The sequence below is a fragment of the Xiphias gladius genome, chromosome 11 (assembly GCF_016859285.1).
Source record: "Xiphias gladius isolate SHS-SW01 ecotype Sanya breed wild chromosome 11, ASM1685928v1, whole genome shotgun sequence".
Classification (NCBI taxonomy): domain Eukaryota; kingdom Metazoa; phylum Chordata; class Actinopteri; order Istiophoriformes; family Xiphiidae; genus Xiphias; species Xiphias gladius.
This window is the reverse complement of record NC_053410.1, coordinates 5799822-5820152: the sequence shown is the minus strand read 5'-3', so window position 1 is coordinate 5820152 and position 20331 is coordinate 5799822. Positions and strand designations below refer to the sequence as shown.

At 42.0% G+C, this 20331-nt stretch overlaps 1 protein-coding gene across 1 annotated transcript in view; it reads left to right on the top strand.

The window, feature by feature from the left end:
• Positions 1–18751, top strand: part of peli1b (pellino E3 ubiquitin protein ligase 1b) — a 42052-nt gene extending 23301 nt beyond the window's left edge. The window contains exons 2-7 of the mRNA XM_040139260.1: positions 2473–2777; positions 9099–9228; positions 9961–10062; positions 10921–11118; positions 11694–11882; positions 16090–18751. Coding sequence (XP_039995194.1) covers positions 2695–2777; positions 9099–9228; positions 9961–10062; positions 10921–11118; positions 11694–11882; positions 16090–16668 — 1281 coding nt within the window. The 5' untranslated portion in view covers positions 2473–2694 and the 3' untranslated portion in view covers positions 16669–18751. The remainder of the gene's footprint in view (positions 1–2472; positions 2778–9098; positions 9229–9960; positions 10063–10920; positions 11119–11693; positions 11883–16089) is intronic.
• Positions 18752–20331: the final 1580 nt, after the last annotated feature.

Here is a 20331-nt window from a genome sequence, read left to right as displayed (position 1 = left end):
AGATTATGTAAAATAAATTGTCACCTCAATAAATTGACAGTGAAATTTTAGCCAGAGTCCAGTGTCTCCACCTTGTTATACACTTAAACACTGGACTAAAAAAGTTAAGAGTGATGAATGGAGATTAGTTGTTCTCATTGTAAAATGTTCCGTGCTTGGCATTAGACTATGATTTGTGTTTATTTCTGTAGAGCACTGCACTGCACATACTGTTTCATGGAAGTCAGATGACAGAAATTCATCAAAACAGTTAAAGAAAATAGTTTAAAGTTTTGGGAAATACGCTTATGAATTTTGTCAGAGAGGTAGATTACAAGATCGATACAACGGTAATGTAAATGTAAATGTAAGGCTACAGCCAACAGCCAGTTATCTTAGCTGATGAAATTACTAATTGTTCTTTTTTTTTGGTTGGTTTTTCTTTATCTAATTTTATGTTTATTTTAAGTCTTCCAATACATAATATAACACAAGACAACACATTACAGTAATTCAATGAAGATCAGGTGAAAAAAATAAACAACAAAAAAAACAAAAACAAATCCTGGCACATATAGTAGCTAATCCAAGTCAAATAAGTGAAACCAATAAAATAAAATTAAAAAAAAAAAAGACAAAAAAGGGGGCACAAAGAATAAATAAAATAGCACATAAATACAACATGGTAGAAAATTTTCATTATAAAAATAAAGAAGGAATATTTTTATTCTGTTGTGTTTCTTTTCTTTATATAAATTAAAAATAAGACCAAACTTCATAAAACTTCCCTTGGTAACTATTAGTCCTTGCAATTAAAGATTCAAAAGAGGCAATGTCCATCATTAATTAACCTCAGCCAAAACAGGCTTTGACTGACTCTTTCAGTGGCAAAGCACCAATAAAGCCTTTTTTTGCTCTTTGTTTTTTTGTAAGTGTTAAACAAGATATAACATGTTAATCAGTGAGCTTTAGAGGTGCTGACAGGTGGATTTTGTTGCCTTTGGACAGAGCCAGGCTAGCTGTTCTCCCTGTTTTCAGTCTCTGTGCTAAGCTAAGCTAAGATAACATGAATCACTCAACTCATAGGTGTTATTGGAACACAGGCTATATTGTCAATTTTTGATGAAAAGTACTCCTACAAACTCTGAAATTAATATTTACCTGTAAGGCCTCTGCATTAACTTCTCCCTCTCGGTCTGAGGGGACTGTGTCAGCCTTCCTGCTGTTCAGTGGTGAGAACCCCCCCCCCGAACATCATTGATGTCAAGAGTGCATGAGATCCTCCTCAGCTTTCTGTAACAGGAAGTCCATCCTCTCCTTTTTTTGGTCTTTTTTTCTCACGTGTGCTTTCTTTCTCTGCTCCTCACTGTGATTTCCTGTGTATTTAGAAAGCTGCGTGTCTATTTTTGAGTCATCCTTTGAAGTCGGCATTTACCATAAAGTGTATGGCATTTACAGACAACCACCTCACTCAGTAAGAAGAAATAAGTCACATGTACCCCTAATCTTAGACCCTGATGCACTGATGAAGGCCTTTTTTTTAAATTTGAAATTCTGTACCAAAATCTTGGGAGATTGAAGTGTGTGTGGGCATGTTTTCCATTTGTACCTCACTGTGCAATTTCAGCCTTTTAAGTGACTCGGAATATCTTGGATATGATTAGGCTACATAGGGCCTATAGGGATAGTTTTGTCCACGTTTTCCCCTCTGTTTTCATAATGTATAATACCTTTTTCCTTTGTACTGTGGTCTCTGTTTCTGCAAGCTCTAGTGTTGACATGGGAAGAAGTAGACAGGAATGTGTCATCTGCTTCTTGATACTCATCAGTGAGGAGTTTTTCTGGCTTCCCACCCATGGACAAGCCTGACACTTGCATTTTAATGGCTAGTTTGTTAAACGTTCCTATCCGCAGGGGACGTTCGTCGTGAGGTCGAAACAAGTTGTGATGTAAATCATAGAAATACGGAATTCATATAACAGTAATCTACCAGAGCTGTGCACTTGCACATATTTGGTTGGCCAACACAGCACCGTGCTGTATGACGATGGATCACGTTGTGGTAAAAGGTGAGCCGGGTTAAATATTTTGGCTGGGTGACCCGGCTTCTTTCTTTGCTGGAGCCCTCTGTGTTGGCACCCCTGCTGCCTCAGTGCAACCTCTCATTCAAATTAATAAAGTCCGTTATCATAACATGTGCACCGCTTGGACTAAAACCGGGGTATTTACACACAGATCTTATGTTAAATAACATCTAATATTCAGCGAAAGGTTTTCAAAAATTTTCCAAAAATCTACCATGATTTTTTAGTTTACATAGGAAATTGTGAAAACTGCATAAAATTAAACATCAACTGAAATCACTAGAAATCTAAATCTAGAAAATGTGGAATTCTAAGATAGCAGTTGCATTTGAATCCTATTTCTCCCCGTTAGGCCAACTTCAGTAAACACACTTATCTTTGTGTTAATCCTTTCTTTGCCACTCTGCAGGGCAGGACAAGTGCTGCGAGAGACGGACACATGAAGCCTGAGAGGGTGGAGCTGAGGCTCAGCTGACCCTTCCCCTTCCTTCTCCTCCTTTCCCCCGTGCTCCATTCGATCAGCACCTCCCCCCTCCCTTTCCCCCCTTTCCCCTTCCTGTCTCCCGTCACCCTGTTGGATCTCACCCATCTTGCATCCCCTCCTCCTCCAAACCTCAATCAGCCGTGCCCAATGTACTCCCCGGAGCAGGAAAACATCTCCACCACTGCCTCCACCAAAGTGCCAGTGAAGTATGGAGAGCTCATTGTGCTGGGGTAAGCACCAACAAATTACAGATGCTTATCATTATATTCAGAACACAACTTTGTGAATTTGTTTTACGTTTTCCGTAACTGCTGTTTTTATTCAGAATGATTGCATCAATCCAGAAGCCTTTAATGTGAAGATCTGAAAATTTTAAAAGTAGTCCAAGATAGTGCAAGGAGAAGTTATAGAGCCTGTATTATTTAAACAGGTAGTTTCATTGAGATTGGGATCTCTTTTCAAGAGAAATCTGTGTACAAGAAATAAAACATACAGTACACGGTTTAAATATGGACAGACACGTGGAAAATTCACGCACACAAGTTAACTCAGTTTTGCATTTAAGAAAAGGTATAACCTTTTAAAATCGTCCAGTGAAATGAGAGATCAATGCGAGTTGGTGGAAACAATCTCCATGTGTGGGTGATACAGACTTTGGTAGTTTCAGCTAGTCTTCACGTTTGTCCCAAGCTTTAATCTACCTGTATTAATCCAGACTCACACAGCGTTACACATTCCTGCCATGGATTCACGTTATTCCACTGATTGACAGTGGAGGCAATGTATGATTTTAAATATGTAAAAAGATTTAAAAAAATAAATAAATAAATTAATTAATACATGTATATATATGTATATATATATATGTATATATATATATATATATATATATATATATATATTTTAAAAAATGTTTTGCAAATAGATTTAATAGGAAGGAAATGCATTTGGCACTTTTTCTAGACCTCAAAGATACACGCAATGTGTTTTGGTAAGAAAAACTGAAAATGTAAACATGGCTTTTGTGTATTTACAAGAAAACTTTACAGAGCTCCTTTAAGACACCAGGTTACTAACAGTAAAGCATTTAAATGGACACATACAGTCTGAACAAAAAGAAGAATTTGTGTATATTTGTTATGACTTTGTACTGTTCTTTTGTTTACTATGTGCTAAAGATGGCACATTAGACAAGAGAAAGTCATGACCTTAAGATCAATGTAAATATTGATGACAAAGAGAAAAAGATCTATTGCTATGGTAGAAGACTGAGTGATCTGGGGGAATATACACAAAGGATTTACTGTAGAAGCACTTTGATTGGTCAATTTACCAACCTCAGCAGACTAAACCTCTGAATAGTTCAGTGGAAGAGTTAACAAAAAGATATGAGCAAAGGCAGGGATCCAGAAATTCAAGCTGAAATGCCGTTCAAGAAAGCACCATAAACATTTGGGATATTTTTTGGCTAGTTGCACTGGGTCATGCACTGAGAGTACACACAGATACGATTGTTCAGCCACAGTTACAAATGAGTATTTTTGGAAGATGACATTAACCACATTGCTCGATATATTACAAGATGAGATCAGTTTTGGCCAGAAGCAGCACCGGATACTCATCTTAACCACCTTGGCTTTCTCTTCCTCCAGGGATTTGTTTTGACTCAAGTCCACATACTCAGCTGTAGGAAAAACCCTCGCCCCCCACCCTGCATCTCCAGCATAGAAGACAACTGCCCACAGACACAGACTGACACGCAGAGTTTCTCCAATAACGACTGACAGTGAAGGTCTTCCTTTATCTGTCTGTCTCCTGTTTATTTCCCAAACGGCTATTCCCCTCCACTCCCCGTCCCAGCCTACTCCTCAGAGGAATGCAGATGTCGGAAAGACTCCTTACACGCCCAAACACACACTTTCTTGTGCTCGTACAACACAGACACAGCTATACACACACACATTTTTCATGTCTCACACAGACACACAGAGTTGGTCTCACAGCTGACTCACAGTTTGTTGTTCTGGGTTATGCTGGAGCGGTATTGTCAGGGAGATCACCGTAAAAATTTTCCATAGTGGAAAACTGCAGTGAGCAGTAAATGTAGTTCCATGCCTTTACAAGGGAGAACCCCAGTTTTCCGTTTTGCTCTGCTTTTTCCGCTCCTAGTTTTTGATTCTAGGTCAGGCCACCCGTTTTAAAAGTTCAACAGGGGCACTTTTTGCCAGATGACATGAGCAGTCATATTGTGCTTCAAGTATGGTTCCTCTAAGTTTAGTGAACATTTTAATACACATTACAGTGATGAAAATGCATGTGTTTTCTGTGTAGCCTCAGTGGGGAGTTGCAACATGCTCTCACCAACCCATAGGGAATGAATTCATTACTGTGACACACAAACTGTTTACTCTCATTAACATGTGATTTCTGCAAAATAAAAAGTGATATAAGGCCGTGGAATAATAGTTAGCTCTTTTACCCCAGCCAAACACATAACAGATCTTTAATGTAGCTACTAACATTGAGAGCAGAATCTTAAGGGGTGCAAACACTGATATTTGTTGCCGTTAACCTATCAAATTAGCATCAGACTGTTCATAAGGAACTTGTTGTGAATGAGGATGCACCTAAGGTAAAGGCTGCTCACTGCTAAATGGTAAAAAGCTGCTTATATCCCTCCAGGTGCAGCTAAATTTTACTGTGACACCGACTTAAAGGTGCTCTGTGGAGTTTTCTTCTAAACAAACAGAATTTATGTTTGTATTCAGTGTTTCTCACTAAAATACGTTATGTGTATCACTCAGGCCTGACAAACCTGTTCAATATATTTCCCTCTTCATAAAAAATTTGCAAAGCTGATTTTTTTTTTTTTTTTTTTTAACTGAAGATATTGAGTATTGTTTACATCCATGCTTGCTAGCTTGCAGTCTTCTTCTTCTTCCTTGTCTTTGTCGGTGCATTGCTTTGCTTGTTTGCGTATTACCGTAGCCAGCTGTAGATCAGCGGCTTAACGGAAGCAGGAATGTGTATCACATGACCCTGGTGCTCGCAGATGTATGTGCATCCTTGTGCATGTGCACAGTACAAATAAAACAGGGAACTACTCATAAAAACATTGCTCCCTAGTGCTACTAGTGGTTCAAAACTCCATAGGGTACATTTGAGTTGTACCATGACTACAATCCAGACAAACCCCAAGAACTCTCAACTCAAAACCAAATTATTGGAAACAACTGCATAACAAAAGCACTAACCTGTTTAAAAATACATTTTAGTTAATCACATCTTAAATTGACACTTGACTGTGCTGAACTGACCACATGGTTTATGGGCTGTGGAGCATGACACGCTGTCACGATTGGGTTAGTGTAAACTACTCAGGGTGCAGCATGATGGGTCAGCAGTTAAAGAGACCAACTCCTGAATATCATATCACAGGTTTGACATGTGCCTTTACATCCGATTTTCTCAGAGCAATTCTGAAAGTGAGCTGATTTAGTCACCCTGGATTAGCCATATAATTAGACCGGTCAGTTTTGATAGGTGATGGCTGGGGTGTAAATGATAATTACAGTATACTACTTAAAAGCCAGTATAGAGCATTTTTCATGATTTTGCTAACTAAATGGCTTAGGCCCAGTAAACTCCACACATCTGGTGCTCCCAGCAGGCTGAAACAAGTGCTTTGATTTAATTGTGGCCCCTGTGTCACCAAGAACAGACCCGCACATGCAAATACTAATGGAGGAGCCCGCCAACACATAGCACAGTGTTGTGTCTGACCTCCTCACTAACCCCAGTCAGACATTACCATGTTTGAAGCCCTGTGATGCTAATGGCTTAATCCAGAGGAACGCTGCGCCGTCTCTGGGGACGATCTGTTTACAGGCACAATGGACATCCATGTGGCTTTTTAAACAACTGTGACATCATTGGATACACTGCAGACCCTCCAAATCCACTCGTCTGTCCATATACTGTACATCTTCGATTCCGTATTAGCATAGAAGTTATGTGTCCACATTAATATTAAGCGAATGGATTTTTGGGTGTGTGTGGGTTGAATACACGCGTATGCCATGAACTTTATGTGCAGCGTCCCATATTTTACGACAGTGCGGCTGTGTAGCGTTGGCAGAATATCATTTATTTCTAAGACAGTATACTGTATATATACACAGAGAGAGTGACTCGGCCATAAGTAGTAATTACCCACACAACCCATCTTTATGTTTTTATAGGTTTCCTTTATAAGTGGTAGCTAGTTGCTGCACAGTGAGCCTTAGTTTACTAGTGTTTGGAGGGAACACGCTCACACACACATGCTCTTAATTGTGGGAATTGAAGATTACACTATGAGTCTGTGCACACACACTAACTTTTTCCTAACTGTGGTCCTTCCTGCCTCACTGTTTTTGCACACACAGGCACACATTAACTTTTTGCGAACCCTTGGCCTTTTCTGCCATTGTTTTGAGAATATTTGGATTCATGTATGTAAATGCAGACATTACTGCTACCCATGGGAGCCTAGGTTTGAACTGCCAACAACACTTTGAGCTTTCTCCAGCAGACTGCCCTGCCCTCTCTCCGGATACGGGCTAAATCTCACCATGGTTACGCTCTTGCCATGGTTACTCTTCCCAAACGTGGCTGTGGCTCTGTTCTCTCACCATGGTTACTCATAAACCCTCCCAGCGTTGTTTGATCCCAGCAGACCTGCTCTCTCAGAGAAACATTTAGGCTGGGCGTCCTTACAACCTGTCTGGGCCGTCTTTACTGGACTAAGTACAGTGGGTGGGTTCTTTTCAAGAGTCTGATTGGTCAAAGACCCATTCCAACTGGGCTGAGGTCTTATACAGCAGGAGTAGTTCTGCTGTACCATTTTAGTCGCATCATTTTCTCCTGTTTTTTTCCTATAGTTGACTACGTTAAAGAAAACTTTTCAGACTTTACATACCCTAACCTTTGATTTCTGTATGTGCTTACCTGCAACCGTGGCTATTTCTCTTGAATGCCACTTTGACATTGTTACTGTGTTGTTCAGTATTTGTTAAGTTTATCACTGGATTCGTGCTTTTGTGGAAATTTTCTGAAAAGTTCTAACACCTCAAAAGTTGGCTTTGGAACGTTTCGGGTAATGATATATGCTTTGAAAGTTTTGGAAAAGTCAAAGTTCAATTTAATTTAATTTATTTATTTTGCTGACCTGGCCATAGCTTAAGTATTTAATATCATGTTTGTTATTATATTTAGAAACTATTGAAAATAACAAGAACCCAAATTTAGATGATTACAACATTTAGGATTACTGGCTTTTTAAAAAAAGAAAAGCTATATAATGACAAACATTAGCTGAAAACTGCAGAATTCATAGCTAAACAAAAAGCTGTTGGAAACAATTTTCAGAGTTACGACATTGTATTTATCACAGCTGACTATAGTTACAGTATAGCAGTGAAGTCAGGGGAGTCAATAACCTTTGTGGCTTCTGGATGTCATAACAACGTTAAGGTAGTGAGCGATGTTTATGTATGCGGTAATGTTTATAAAGCTGTGGTGCTGCTTAAAGGACTATCAATTTACATTGGTGACGGCTTATCTAAAACATGTGTGTGCAGTAAAGAATAAAATCTTGTAACCTCTGTATATTCACAGACCCGCCAACTGAGCTTCACATATGTACATTTATACCTGGAACCCCACAGTACAGCTTGAAATCTTTGGCTGCTGCAGCGAATGTGCACTTTCTTTCTCCATGCAGGTTCTTCTTTTATTTCATTTCTAAACTTATCCACTAATTCTGCTTCTTTTAGTCACTTAATATTGTTGTTTATATCATTGTTGAGTTGAATTAGTGGAACAGAATATCTTGGTTTTTATAAATGCTGCTTTTCGGGGGGTTGAACCCCTTTTTCTTCCATGTTAACCCGGTATCTAAGCACTGTAACTGATCGGTTTAAAGTCAGTTCTCAGAAAAACACACGCACTGTTGATATACTGAAAGGTAGATGGAGATGATGAATGTTTTCCGAGTGTTTTCTTACTTTAGGATATTAAGCAAAACACACACACACACACACACACACACACACACACACACACACACACACACACACACACACACACAGAGACACAACAGTCCTGGTGTTGTTGGGAGCAACAGAGACTCCATTCTGTCGGAGGGAACGCCTCTGTTTATTCTCCTTTCCTCAGCCCATGTATCAGGCTAAATGAGTCTCTCTGTGTGTTTATTTTCTCAGTCCTTCTGGGGTTATGCTTGGAGGGCTTTGTTGTTTATGGGGACATTTATTTCTTTTGTAAAAAAGCATGTATGAAAAGTATAGGCCGCTATTTGTGTGTGTATGCACATAGTTATGGAGGGAGTGCACCAAAATGCCTCAAGCATTTTCCACAATGATTCTTTTTCCAGGGTATTATACAGCTGCTCAGACAATAATGCCCTATTGTTTATTGTTTTGTGTGTGTGTGTGTGTGTGTGTGTGTGTGTGTGTGTGTGTGTGTGTGTGTGTGTGTGTGTGCGTGTGCAGGTACAATGGCTCTCTGCCCAACGGGGACCGAGGCCGACGTAAAAGCCGTTTTGCACTTTGTAAGAGACCGAAGGCAAACGGGGTGAAACCCAGCACAGTTCATGTTGCCTGCTCTCCACAGGCAGCCAAGGTGAAACACCACACACACACACACACACTAAGTAACACACAATACGGTAACATTTAGTCATGCCAGGGATGACCCCAGTTTTAAAAAGTATTTGAACAATGGTTTTTATATAGTGTTTACATGGAACACGCTGAATATGTATAAGAGAAATAAATGTGAACTGTCCAGTGAAAGCAACTCAGCCTTTTCTTGCAAATTCCTGGGAAGCACATATTTGTGTGTTTCCATCATCATTTATAAGGCCATCCAGAAATCCTCCAAAAACTGTTAAATGAACATGGGATCGTAAGGGTGTGTGAGAGAGGACCTTTGCTTTTTTCGTTTAACATCTGTACTTAATGGATTTTCTGTGGACATGCACTCTGTCCTCTCACTCGCTCACACACAGGCCAGGCTTTTAGCTGCAGTAATTTAAAGAGTCTGCAAGAGTGATTGTCCTTTTCTGTCCTGTGGGTGGTCCTGACTGACCGAAAAGACATTGAGGCTGTCTTAGGTCCAGCTAGTGACCACATAGCTGAAGTCTTCACCCACCGCACCCTTCCTATGTCTGTCTATTGTTCTCTGTATGAATCAATGAGGAGCTGTAAAAGGTGTTTTTGCTATAAAGCATGTTCAGGTTTGTTCCTTATGTACATTTGAAGTGATGAGTCTGATTTTAGAGGATCTACAGGACTTTTGTCTTTTTCCCCTCCCTATTCATCCATCCTTCCTCTCTTCCCTCTGTCCCAACAGGCCATAAGCAACAAAGACCAGCACAGCATCTCATACACTCTGTCTCGAGCCCAGACGGTGGTGGTGGAGTACACCCATGACAGCAATACAGACATGTTCCAGGTAACAAGCGTCAGGTTTTATCACTCTTTTAAGAAGCTGAGATTCCTTTGTGACCGTGGAAACAGCAGTTGAGAAAAACACCACAGTGACCTTCTAGTAACTGTCCTGGAGCTTTCGATCATATCACATGATATTCATCAGCAGATGGAAAAAAAAACTCATTAACTCTTGAAATCTTGAGGTGTACTGATTGCGTTTTGTATTAAGCAATACAACAAGTGTTCAACACATAATACTGTTGATACGTCATTCATCGTAGTCAGGCATGGATGAAAGTTTTTGTTTCTGGAATATAAACATTGTGTGAAAAACCCAGCGTTTTTCAAGAGTCAGCCTGTTCTTTGCTTGAATATAGCATTAACACTCTGGGAAGCCACTGTGTGCAGTGATTGTGGTACAGTGGTGATGCTGAGTACGAATCATTATAGTACAGAATGTCCTCAAAGTTATTATGGGTTTTGTACAAGTTAGCAATGCATGTGAACTATGTGAAAAATTGTCTACAAAGTCATCGAGCTTCGTGTAGTTTATAAAAGAGAGAGCTCCTTTGCTTGCAGTTCCTTCCTTGCTACATCTACCAGCCAAACTAGAGTTACAATATTTCAAATTCAATATTATTCAAATGCCTTCTCAATGTTGCACCATGTGTTTTTTTTTGGTCATCCACTGATTTCATTCTTTTTAGTTTTGAATGGGCCCCGTATTTCAGATAATCTCCATTTATTCCTTAAACAGCTTTTGTTTCTATTTTTCTGTTGTTATTCCCCATAGACAATTGTTTATTATTATCTCATAGCTGGTATGCGTTCTCATCTTGATATCTTGTCTGGTACACATCTTTGTCTCTCTCTCCACCAGATCGGTCGATCGACAGAGAGTCCCATTGACTTTGTAGTGACGGACACAGTTGCGGGCAGCCAGAGTAACGCAGACACCCAGTCGGTTCAGAGCACCATCTCCCGCTTCGCCTGCCGCATCATGTGCCAGCGCACGCCGCCTTACACCGCACGCATCTATGCCGCGGGCTTCGATTCCTCCAAGAACATCTTCCTAGGGGTGAGCTGTGTTTCGTCTGGTGCCTCAGACACTTGTAGGCGAGTGTGAGAGCATAAAAGGCAGAAAAATGGAGGGATAAAGCACTAAAGAACCACAAGGAAATGTAACAGAAAAACTCAGGAACATGACAGATGAAAGAAGAGTCACACTGCTTGTGTTGTGGCAATATGAAAGATAAAACCTTTAACCTGTTTCCTTTTCTCCATGACAGCAGAGGGACAACAACTGATGTCCTGTCAAAGTGTCCCTGGCTGCAAAATTAAATTCACACATGCTCAATATGAAAAAGAGGAGCTGGCTCTTGATAATTTACTTGCTTTTTTTCAAACTGCAGGATGTCATCTGGACATTTTTGCGTCCACATGTTGCTACAAAATGTTCCACTACTCCCTTTACCTAAATACCTATACTGTGCTTTACACCCTGTTAAGTTCAGATGTTTGGGGTTGAGTGCATACAGAGTATGCCATGTCCCAAGTCAACTGAGTGACAAATAGCACATGTATTTTACATACAATGAACATTTCAGTTGTCCCCATCCTGCTCACATCCGCCCACGTCTTTGTTTTCGTCAGGAGAAAGCTGCTAAGTGGAAGACGTCTGACAGTCAAATGGACGGGCTGACCACAAACGGCGTGCTGGTGATGCACCCTCGAAACGGCTTCACCCAGGACTCCAAACCGGGGGTCTGGAGGGAGATCTCGGTCTGCGGCAACGTCTTCACCCTGCGAGAAACACGCTCGGCACAGCAGCGGGGAAAGATGGTGAGAGAAGATGCAAGACATGAAAAAAATATAGCGCCACGTTAAGTTATCTTGGTGCGTTGATTGTTCCAAAAACATTCAGAACAGAGATTCAACTGCTCAGGAGCTTTGGCATCCACAGCCAGGGGGTGTTCACAGAGTCTTTTGAGATTCACCTCAATTGAACATTGCTGATTTGTAAAGAAACTGATAACAGCTTGGCTTTTTTAAGAAGATAGTGATGATGATGATAACCTCACTAATCGCAATACAAAAAAAGATACAAACTGCTGTGGAACGCAGGCAGCTGACAGTTGACAACTATCACCATTAAATATGCAATAACTGATGTTTTTAGCCACTTGGGTGCAGCGGCAACAAGTTGTGAACACAACATTCACAACATTTAAGTTGATATGGTGAACCTTTCAGCAAACAGTTGCTTATTTCCACATCCAGCAGTTACGGAGCAACATTATCATTTATTTAGAGTTGTGTATGTGGCCACCTGAGGAATGTCAGCCTGGTACTCACTCTCCTCTTAGCTCTGTTTTTGATCTCCACCAGCTCCTGAAGGAAATATCTGGCTCTTTAGCTGCTGAATTCTCCGCTGTGCTCACCAGCTTGACCCTAACTGTGTCTGTCTGCTGTTTGCTGCTGAGCATGCAGCCGAAACCAGCGCTACCCGAGTGGTGAGAGTGAACCAAAGCAGTAAAGTTGCGGGCCAGACAGCCAAAGAGTGAGCTGAACCTCACCAGAAAGCTCCATAAAGCTGAGGGGGGAGTCAGTCAGTCAGAGCTTAACACCACATGGAGGTTATCGGGATGCCGTCTCCATGGCAGCAAGTCCGGCTGTCAAAACTGTGGGTAACAGGACCTCGTAAGAGGATCCTCCAGCTGACGCAAGAGTCTCTCAGCCAATCACAGCACTCTCGCCACCTGTGGCCTTTGTCTGATTGGATCTAGGTTGTTGGTGATATGTTTAATTAGGTCTTTATTTTTTCTCCCTTCCATCTTCCCTCCCACATCAACCATCAAACGGCAGCTCACAGTCAGCATGTCCGCAGTTCAAACATTAATCTGTCTCTTTATATGGCATCCCACCTGTTTCCAAGTCTCTCCGGCGAAGCACGAATTAACAGCCCTCTTATCTCCACCTGGCCTTTACCATCCAGAGAGTTAACCATGTGTGCATTATCTGCTGCTATAGAAACCGCTCATTATTTCACAGTTGATGGACAATTTAGGTTGTCAGCTGTAGGAAAGCACCTATTTTCATTATGTACGGTGATAGAACATGATGGGCTTTAATTGTCGGACTGAATGCACGCAGGAGTGGAGAACACTCAGTGAAGTCTTGTGTCATTCTGGTTGATGGCGATGATGCTGCACAGATAATTTGTGTGATGTTTAGGAATATTTTTAAGGATTATGTTAGTTTATTGTAGGCAGTATTACTGTGTGCAGATATAAAAAGACTAACTAGAGTGAAATTGGTACTTATTTGCAAATTTTTACAGTTGATTTTGTCCTTGTCTGCTACAGCATACATATCTGCTCTGTAAATCACGTGTCCTGTGTTCTCCTTTGAGAATAAAATCAGAAATCAAAAAGGAGAAATTTATATTTTTTTGGTTTTATGATGGTGCCCCCTAGTTTTGCATGAATTCATGGGAATACCTATAAGAGGGCAGATTACTGGCCAGCTGTGTGGAGGTGAGAGAGGAGCCAGGGTTTGAACTTCGCTCTCTAGCTCTCTCTTTTTTGTCATTCTTGGCACAACTATTTCTGTAACTTTCCATGTGAACAACTGAGTGCAACTCTGTGAATGTCTTCAAGGAGAGAATGTCTGAGAATGTGCGCTGTCATCCCCGTTTTTAAACCTTAGCGTGTTGTGGTCTCCCCCCAAACCCTTGTCCTGTGGTCCTCACTCGACAGCACCATTGCCACCAAAATGCTGGGTGCGTCCCGATACGCACACTTCTGAGTACTCAGGTGTCAAGTAGCAGACAAGTATGTCCAACATCGGAGGAAAGGCTAACACACAGTACAGGACTGTATAATAATCAACACACACGGAGAAGCTGAAGTTTAGGACATGTTGAATTTAGTGTGAATATAATTATTAATGTCCAAAAAACGGCACAGATGGTTACCACTTAATATTAACAATCTTTTCGTATTGTTGGGACTGATAATAATGATATTGTGCAAATAAATATTAAATATCATATCTTTTATCAACATTTTGAGAAATAAGACCCAGCCTTAAAAATTTGACCAGACCAAAGCTATTCAGAATAATATGATGTTATGTGTCTTTTAGATACAGTACCCAGTCAAACCTCTTCCAGCTTCTTACCCTTCCCCCTCAATACCTTTGAAAGTACACGGCTCGGTAAATGGGATAACTGCCGTGCATTAGTGAGGGTTAACATCTGAAGGACTGTCTGATTTTTTTGGGGGGGGGGTGTCATCTCAGCTTGTTTGCCAAAAAGCTCTCAAGGCTGACTTGTATGTGTGTGTTAATAGGTACCTGCGGTGTGCTTTTGGATGATTTTGGGGCTTTTAAAATCCCTTGTTTGTAATCTCTGTCCATTAGATTATTTAAAGAAAATAACCACCATCAGGAAAAATTGACTCCTGCTGTTTAGTTCAAGCTGTAAAGCCCAGAGATATGTAGTAGCTATTGTGAGGTTTTTTTGGATGGACTCACTCAGCTTTGCCAGTGGGGGCAGCTGGTTTCCCTTCTACATTTTGACACAAGGCTGAAGCCAGAATAATTAGGAATTTCTTACAGTGCAGTTCACACACACACACACACACACACACACACACACACACACACACACACACACACACACACACACACACACACACACACACACAGGTTTTTATTGAGCCTGCTGTGGGGGCTGTTGTGAAGTATGATAAATGGAAAGAGTACAGTGTCTGAGCTCCTGCTGTGTTCAATAAAAGCTTTTGTGCTGACAAATGATCTTCTTTAGCATGATTAAATTATAACTGTGTGTCAAGAATGAGAGTGTGCGAATCGACCCTGAGCACTACAATCATTAAACTTGAATGAGATTATTTATTGATCAGGCAAACAGTTTTTCATGCGGTCAACTTTTATTTTGACGTGGCGGTAGGTTAATGATTACAAGAGCAGCCTCGTGAAGTAAAAGATGCTGGTTTGAAATCGGCTGCGAAAAATCTGGCAGAAGAAAAACAACTGTTTCCCTTGAGCGAGACAGTGAACTCATACCCGTTCCAGTTGAGCGGCTTGTTGGCCAGCAGCAGAATGACTACGGTTTGGCTGGGCAGATGTGAACGTGTGTTATTTTATCAATGTGACATAAAGAGCACACATGCACTCAGCGAACCTTTCCTGGATACATGAAGGTTAAAAAGCGTCACCAGTGGGGACATGTCACCCAGTGGCAGCGTAATACTGGTGCCACAGAAATGTGTGTTCCCCGAGACTCACGGTGATCTCAACACCAGCGTCAACATGAGTGATCGCGCCCCAAAAACCCTGGGTGCTCTCTCTATCGTCCCACTCAGTCCTTCTCTCTTACATCTTCTTGTCTTCGTACCACCTGGAATTTCCCTCCGTGATCTGATCTGACCAGAGCCAAACTGAGTGATTCTACAAGACTGTAATTTGATAAATTTTCCTGGAGCTTTTGCCTTGTTCTTTCAGTTTTTCTCATGTCATCTTGCCTCCAGCTGTTAGTCCCCTGTGTCCTCCCTGTTTCACTCAGCGGTCTGACAGAGAAACGGCAATGCTGCGGTTACACTGCCACCCGGTGTGTTCGGATGAGTACTACAGGCCTCAGTTTGAAGCAGGAAGCAATCTTATATCCATCTGTCCGTTCTCTGAGCTGCTTATCCAATTCAGGATCACACAGGGCTGGAGTCAATCCCTGCACGCATGGCATCTAAAAATCTTGACTACAGCGCTGATGTAATAACATCTGGCGCCATCATAAATTCAGAATATGGCTGTTGGCTCTTAATCTTGTTTGATATTTAATTATCTCAGCATATGACCTGCTGTATTTTTTATACACACACACACACACACACACACACACACACACACACACACACACACACACACACACACATATATACATAGAGAGAGAGAGATATTACTACAGTTACAACTACAGTTGTTAGTAGCAGCCCATGTCTATAACCCTCTTTGTCTCTCTCTGTTTTAGGTGGAGACGGAGACTCAGGAGCTCGTCGACGGCTCTCTCATCGACCTCTGTGGCGCGACCCTGCTGTGGCGCACTGCAGAAGGCCTGTCACGCACTCCCACCCTCAAACACCTGGAGGCGCTGCGGCAGGAGATCAACGCGGCCCGCCCGCAGTGTCCGGTGGGCTTCAACACACTGGCCTTCCCCTCAATGCGTCGCAAGGACACGCCGGACGAGAAGCAGCCGTGGGTCTACCTCCAGTGTGGCCACGTGCATGGTTACCACAACTGGGGCAACCACCGCGAGGAGAGGGAGGGCCGGGAGGGCCGGCAAAGGGAGTGTCCCATGTGCCGGGCCAAAGGGCCGTACGTGCCGCTGTGGCTGGGCTGCGAAGCGGGGTTTTACGTGGATGCCGCCCCGCCCACTCACGCCTTTAACCCCTGCGGCCACGTTTGTTCAGAGAAGACGGCGGCCTTCTGGAGTCAGATCCCACTGCCGCACGGCACCCACACCTTCCACGCCGCCTGCCCCTTCTGTGCCCAACAGCTTACTGGCGAGCAGGGCTACGTCAGACTCATCTTCCAGGGACCCCTCGACTAGCACGGGCGACTTCTCAGCATCCTGTGAGTGAGGCAGAGCGGGAGCTTTTCGTTCGGACGCTGACCCTGCATTGAAAACGCAAACCTACCCAGATTTCTTTTTTTTCCTCTGCAGTTAAGATAAAAACTTTTTTCTGGACTTTTTGTCTCTTTCTCATTTTTAAGTGACCTTTGTATTGCTTTTTCATGAATAACAACAAAGATTTCTATATTTTCATGTGAAACCAGAGACACAAAAACCAAACAAAGAACACTGCTGGGTAAACTTTTTGTGTTTGATTCTCGGAAAGAACTTTTAACAACAGTATTTATCTAAATTACTAACATACCGTAGTGCAAACATACGGTTTTTATTCATGTTTATTGTTGCAATATACATCTGTGTACATCTCTTAGAGCTAATTTAAACAAAGATGTTTATTTATGGCCCAGGAACCATTGCTTCATTCTTTATCGGTCAGATACGCTTATCTTCAATACTATTTAGCATTTTAATTTGAGAATACAGTATATTGTTAATCAGATATAAGGTTCTAGGTGTGTTCTGAGGGTTCGTTCTGTGTCTTTCCCCCACGTTCACCTCTCAGATCTGATTGTCGTATTTATACACCCCGTCCTCTGGCGTGCTCTCACTTTGTGTGTTAACCCTTCAGTTATACTTCTTTCATTAGGCATCACCATGGCCTTCTCACATTCAAAGCAATAGATTTGGACCCGAAACCTTCTAAAGCATTATGGGAAGCCGAGTCTTCTAGGCTTCTTTGTAAAACACTCAGACGGCCTGAACGACTGCTCCCTCCCTTTAAAGTCTGAGTGAAACGTTTCTGTGGGTGAGTGATTTTTTTTTTTTTTTTTTTTTCCCCCTCTCTTCCTCTTCCTGATCACAGGTTAGCCATGATACCGCAGCTATGTAGCTAATGTCGCACACCAGGCAGACACACACACACACACACACACACACACACACACAATAACCAGACATGACCAAATACTCTCTATTATATTAAAAGTGGAAAGGAACTTGCTCAACGAAACTCATGGTACAAAAATAAGAATACAGATTAAAATGACAAAAAGTGCTGCAGCACCAGTGTGGACAGTCTGGTTTATTCTGCTTCTCTGCTGTGATGTTTGGGGCTTAACTGCACAGTTACAGCAACAATAATGACCATTATTCTGCCAGACACAGTATTATGATCATTATTAATCTCTGTTAATTATGCTCAGATGTTGGCATCTCACAGCAACATCGTGACTGTTCTGAACCACAGACAATGAAGTAAAAATGTTGACTCTTGCCAGTATTGTGAAATGCCCCGTGTGAGTAGTAACGATGTGTTTTATTTTGAAAAGCCTAGATTCACTGCACCATTTCGGGGACGATTTGAAACACTAGCCAAGATTTGTTTAGCCGTACGTACAAGGATGCAAAGGAGGAGTTGAGTCATTTCAACATCAATTCAATGTGCTTCTCTTTCTTTCACCTGAACTGTCACAGTGCAGGAAGCCCCATCCATCGGATACATCAAGCAAGCAGCTAAACACACTTAGGAAAAAGACAACTGTAGCTGTTTGACTCAGGTTTGACACACACGCGCACACACACAGGCTTCAAGTTCTGAAACTCTCTTTATGGATGTGTGTGTGTACTTATCAGGGCTTTGTATTAATTTGTGCTTTCCAAACAGTGTGTTGATGTTGTCCCCAAAGAGCGTTTTAGGGTTGACGAGCTCCACAATGTGAGTACAAAATATCAGGACTGCCTATTTTTTATTTTATTTTGTTGTGGACCTAAAACTATGATGAGAACTGATGTGTTTCTATATGTGTTTTGTTTGTATATTGCATTATACAGAGAAGTGTCTCTCACCCCTCATTGATATCAATGGGGTGGACAATATAATAGAAACACATTATAATGTAACACAATTCAACAGCACCGCAAACTGCGTTCTCCAAAACGATCACACAGCTGAATCAACACAAACTGGACATTATAACCTTCGTGAGGACTTATTGCAGGACTGTTGATTAAGACTGCATTAGTTTTAGCTGGAGGTGTACCTAATAAACTGCCAACTGAGTGTGTGAATAGCTGGTTCAACCCAATCCAGAAGTGCTCAGAAAATGGAAATCTGAGCATCTACAATCCTGTGACCGGTGTTGGGCAAGTTACTTGAAAACTGTGTTCAGTTACTCGCTGAAAGAGTACTTGCGTAACTTTGTGCCTTTAAACAGCTCCAAATCTTCTACACCCACACGTCACATCTTTCTTATCTAACACGTGTAGAAACAAAAAAGAAAAGACACTGAAGTGTATCAAGCAGGCAGCCCTACAATCTGGAGGGATTTACTGACCATCCAGCAGCTAGATTAGCCTCCGTGACTGCACACAGCTCTCCGCAAGTCCCAACCTCAGGCCCCAGGTTACAAAAACCCCCAACTCTAAAAAAGTGGTGACTCCTGATTGTACACATACCTGTGGCTCAACAACACACAAAATTTAACTGGAGTCACATTTCTCCTCTTTTGGCAGAGGCTACCGCCTACCCTGCACCTCAGCCATATCCCGGACCAGTCTGCCCACTGAACAGATTGTTATGTCAGCTACTGTTTCTAAAGTCCAGACTGACTACAGGGACTACAGACAAGCTCTGACTTTCACAGAAAAAACTGCCAAAAAAAACTAAAACAATTCGCTGTGACCCTTCTCTCTGCCTTGACAACAACACACACGGACGGAGACAAAATGGTGAGTGTAGAGAGGATGATCCTGATATTTTGTAGACTGAGTGAAAGCACAAATACTCCCAGACTCCTGCTGCGCGCGCACACACACACACACACCACGTCCCGCTACGTCACTGCAGTTAGGCCGCTCCGCTCCTGCAGCTGCGGTCGGCGCGAGAACGAGACACACACACTCGTACTGTAGGAACTTTCCGACGGTGAAGCAGCTTTGCTGGTCAGAGTCACTTCCACACTCTCAACACAACACGCTCTTCCACATACACAGAGCTTCTGCGGGAATCCTAAGCATGTATGTGTGAACGCGCACGCGTGTGTGAGAGGATTGTTAATTTAATGCGTTTCATGATGATTGATTGTGTACGGTCTTCAGTTTGTGTCCACACGTTAGTTCTCCACACACGGATCATTTTCATCGGTATCCCCCGGCGCTGGGACTGCGACACGCTAACTCACCTCAGGGAGAAAAACAATGACCTGTGTCACACCTACACACACACACACACACACACACACTCTGCTAAAGTCTTCTGAGGATACCTCATAAGTTAAAAAGTCAATCCTGGATGTAAAGTTTTGTCTCTCCTCTGCTTCACCCTGTCTTGTTGTGGTTTTCTTTCATGGTCTCTGAGGCGCCGTGTCTCTCTGTGGATGAAGTGTGTGAGTAAGGGCTTCACTCTTGTCTCTGTGCTTTTACCGCCACCTTGTTTTTAAACAAACACACATCCGTCAGTCGTCAGCCCCCCCCCACACCTACTCTTCTTCTTCTTCTCCTGTCCGGTGTCTCCTTGTGCTTATTAAGGCAAAAGCAAAGAATGTTTCCAGCAAACACTTTTTTGTAACAACTTTAAACAATAAAGTGTAAAAGTGACACATTTCACTGTGCCAGGTGTTTTTTTTGTTTGTTTGTTTGTTT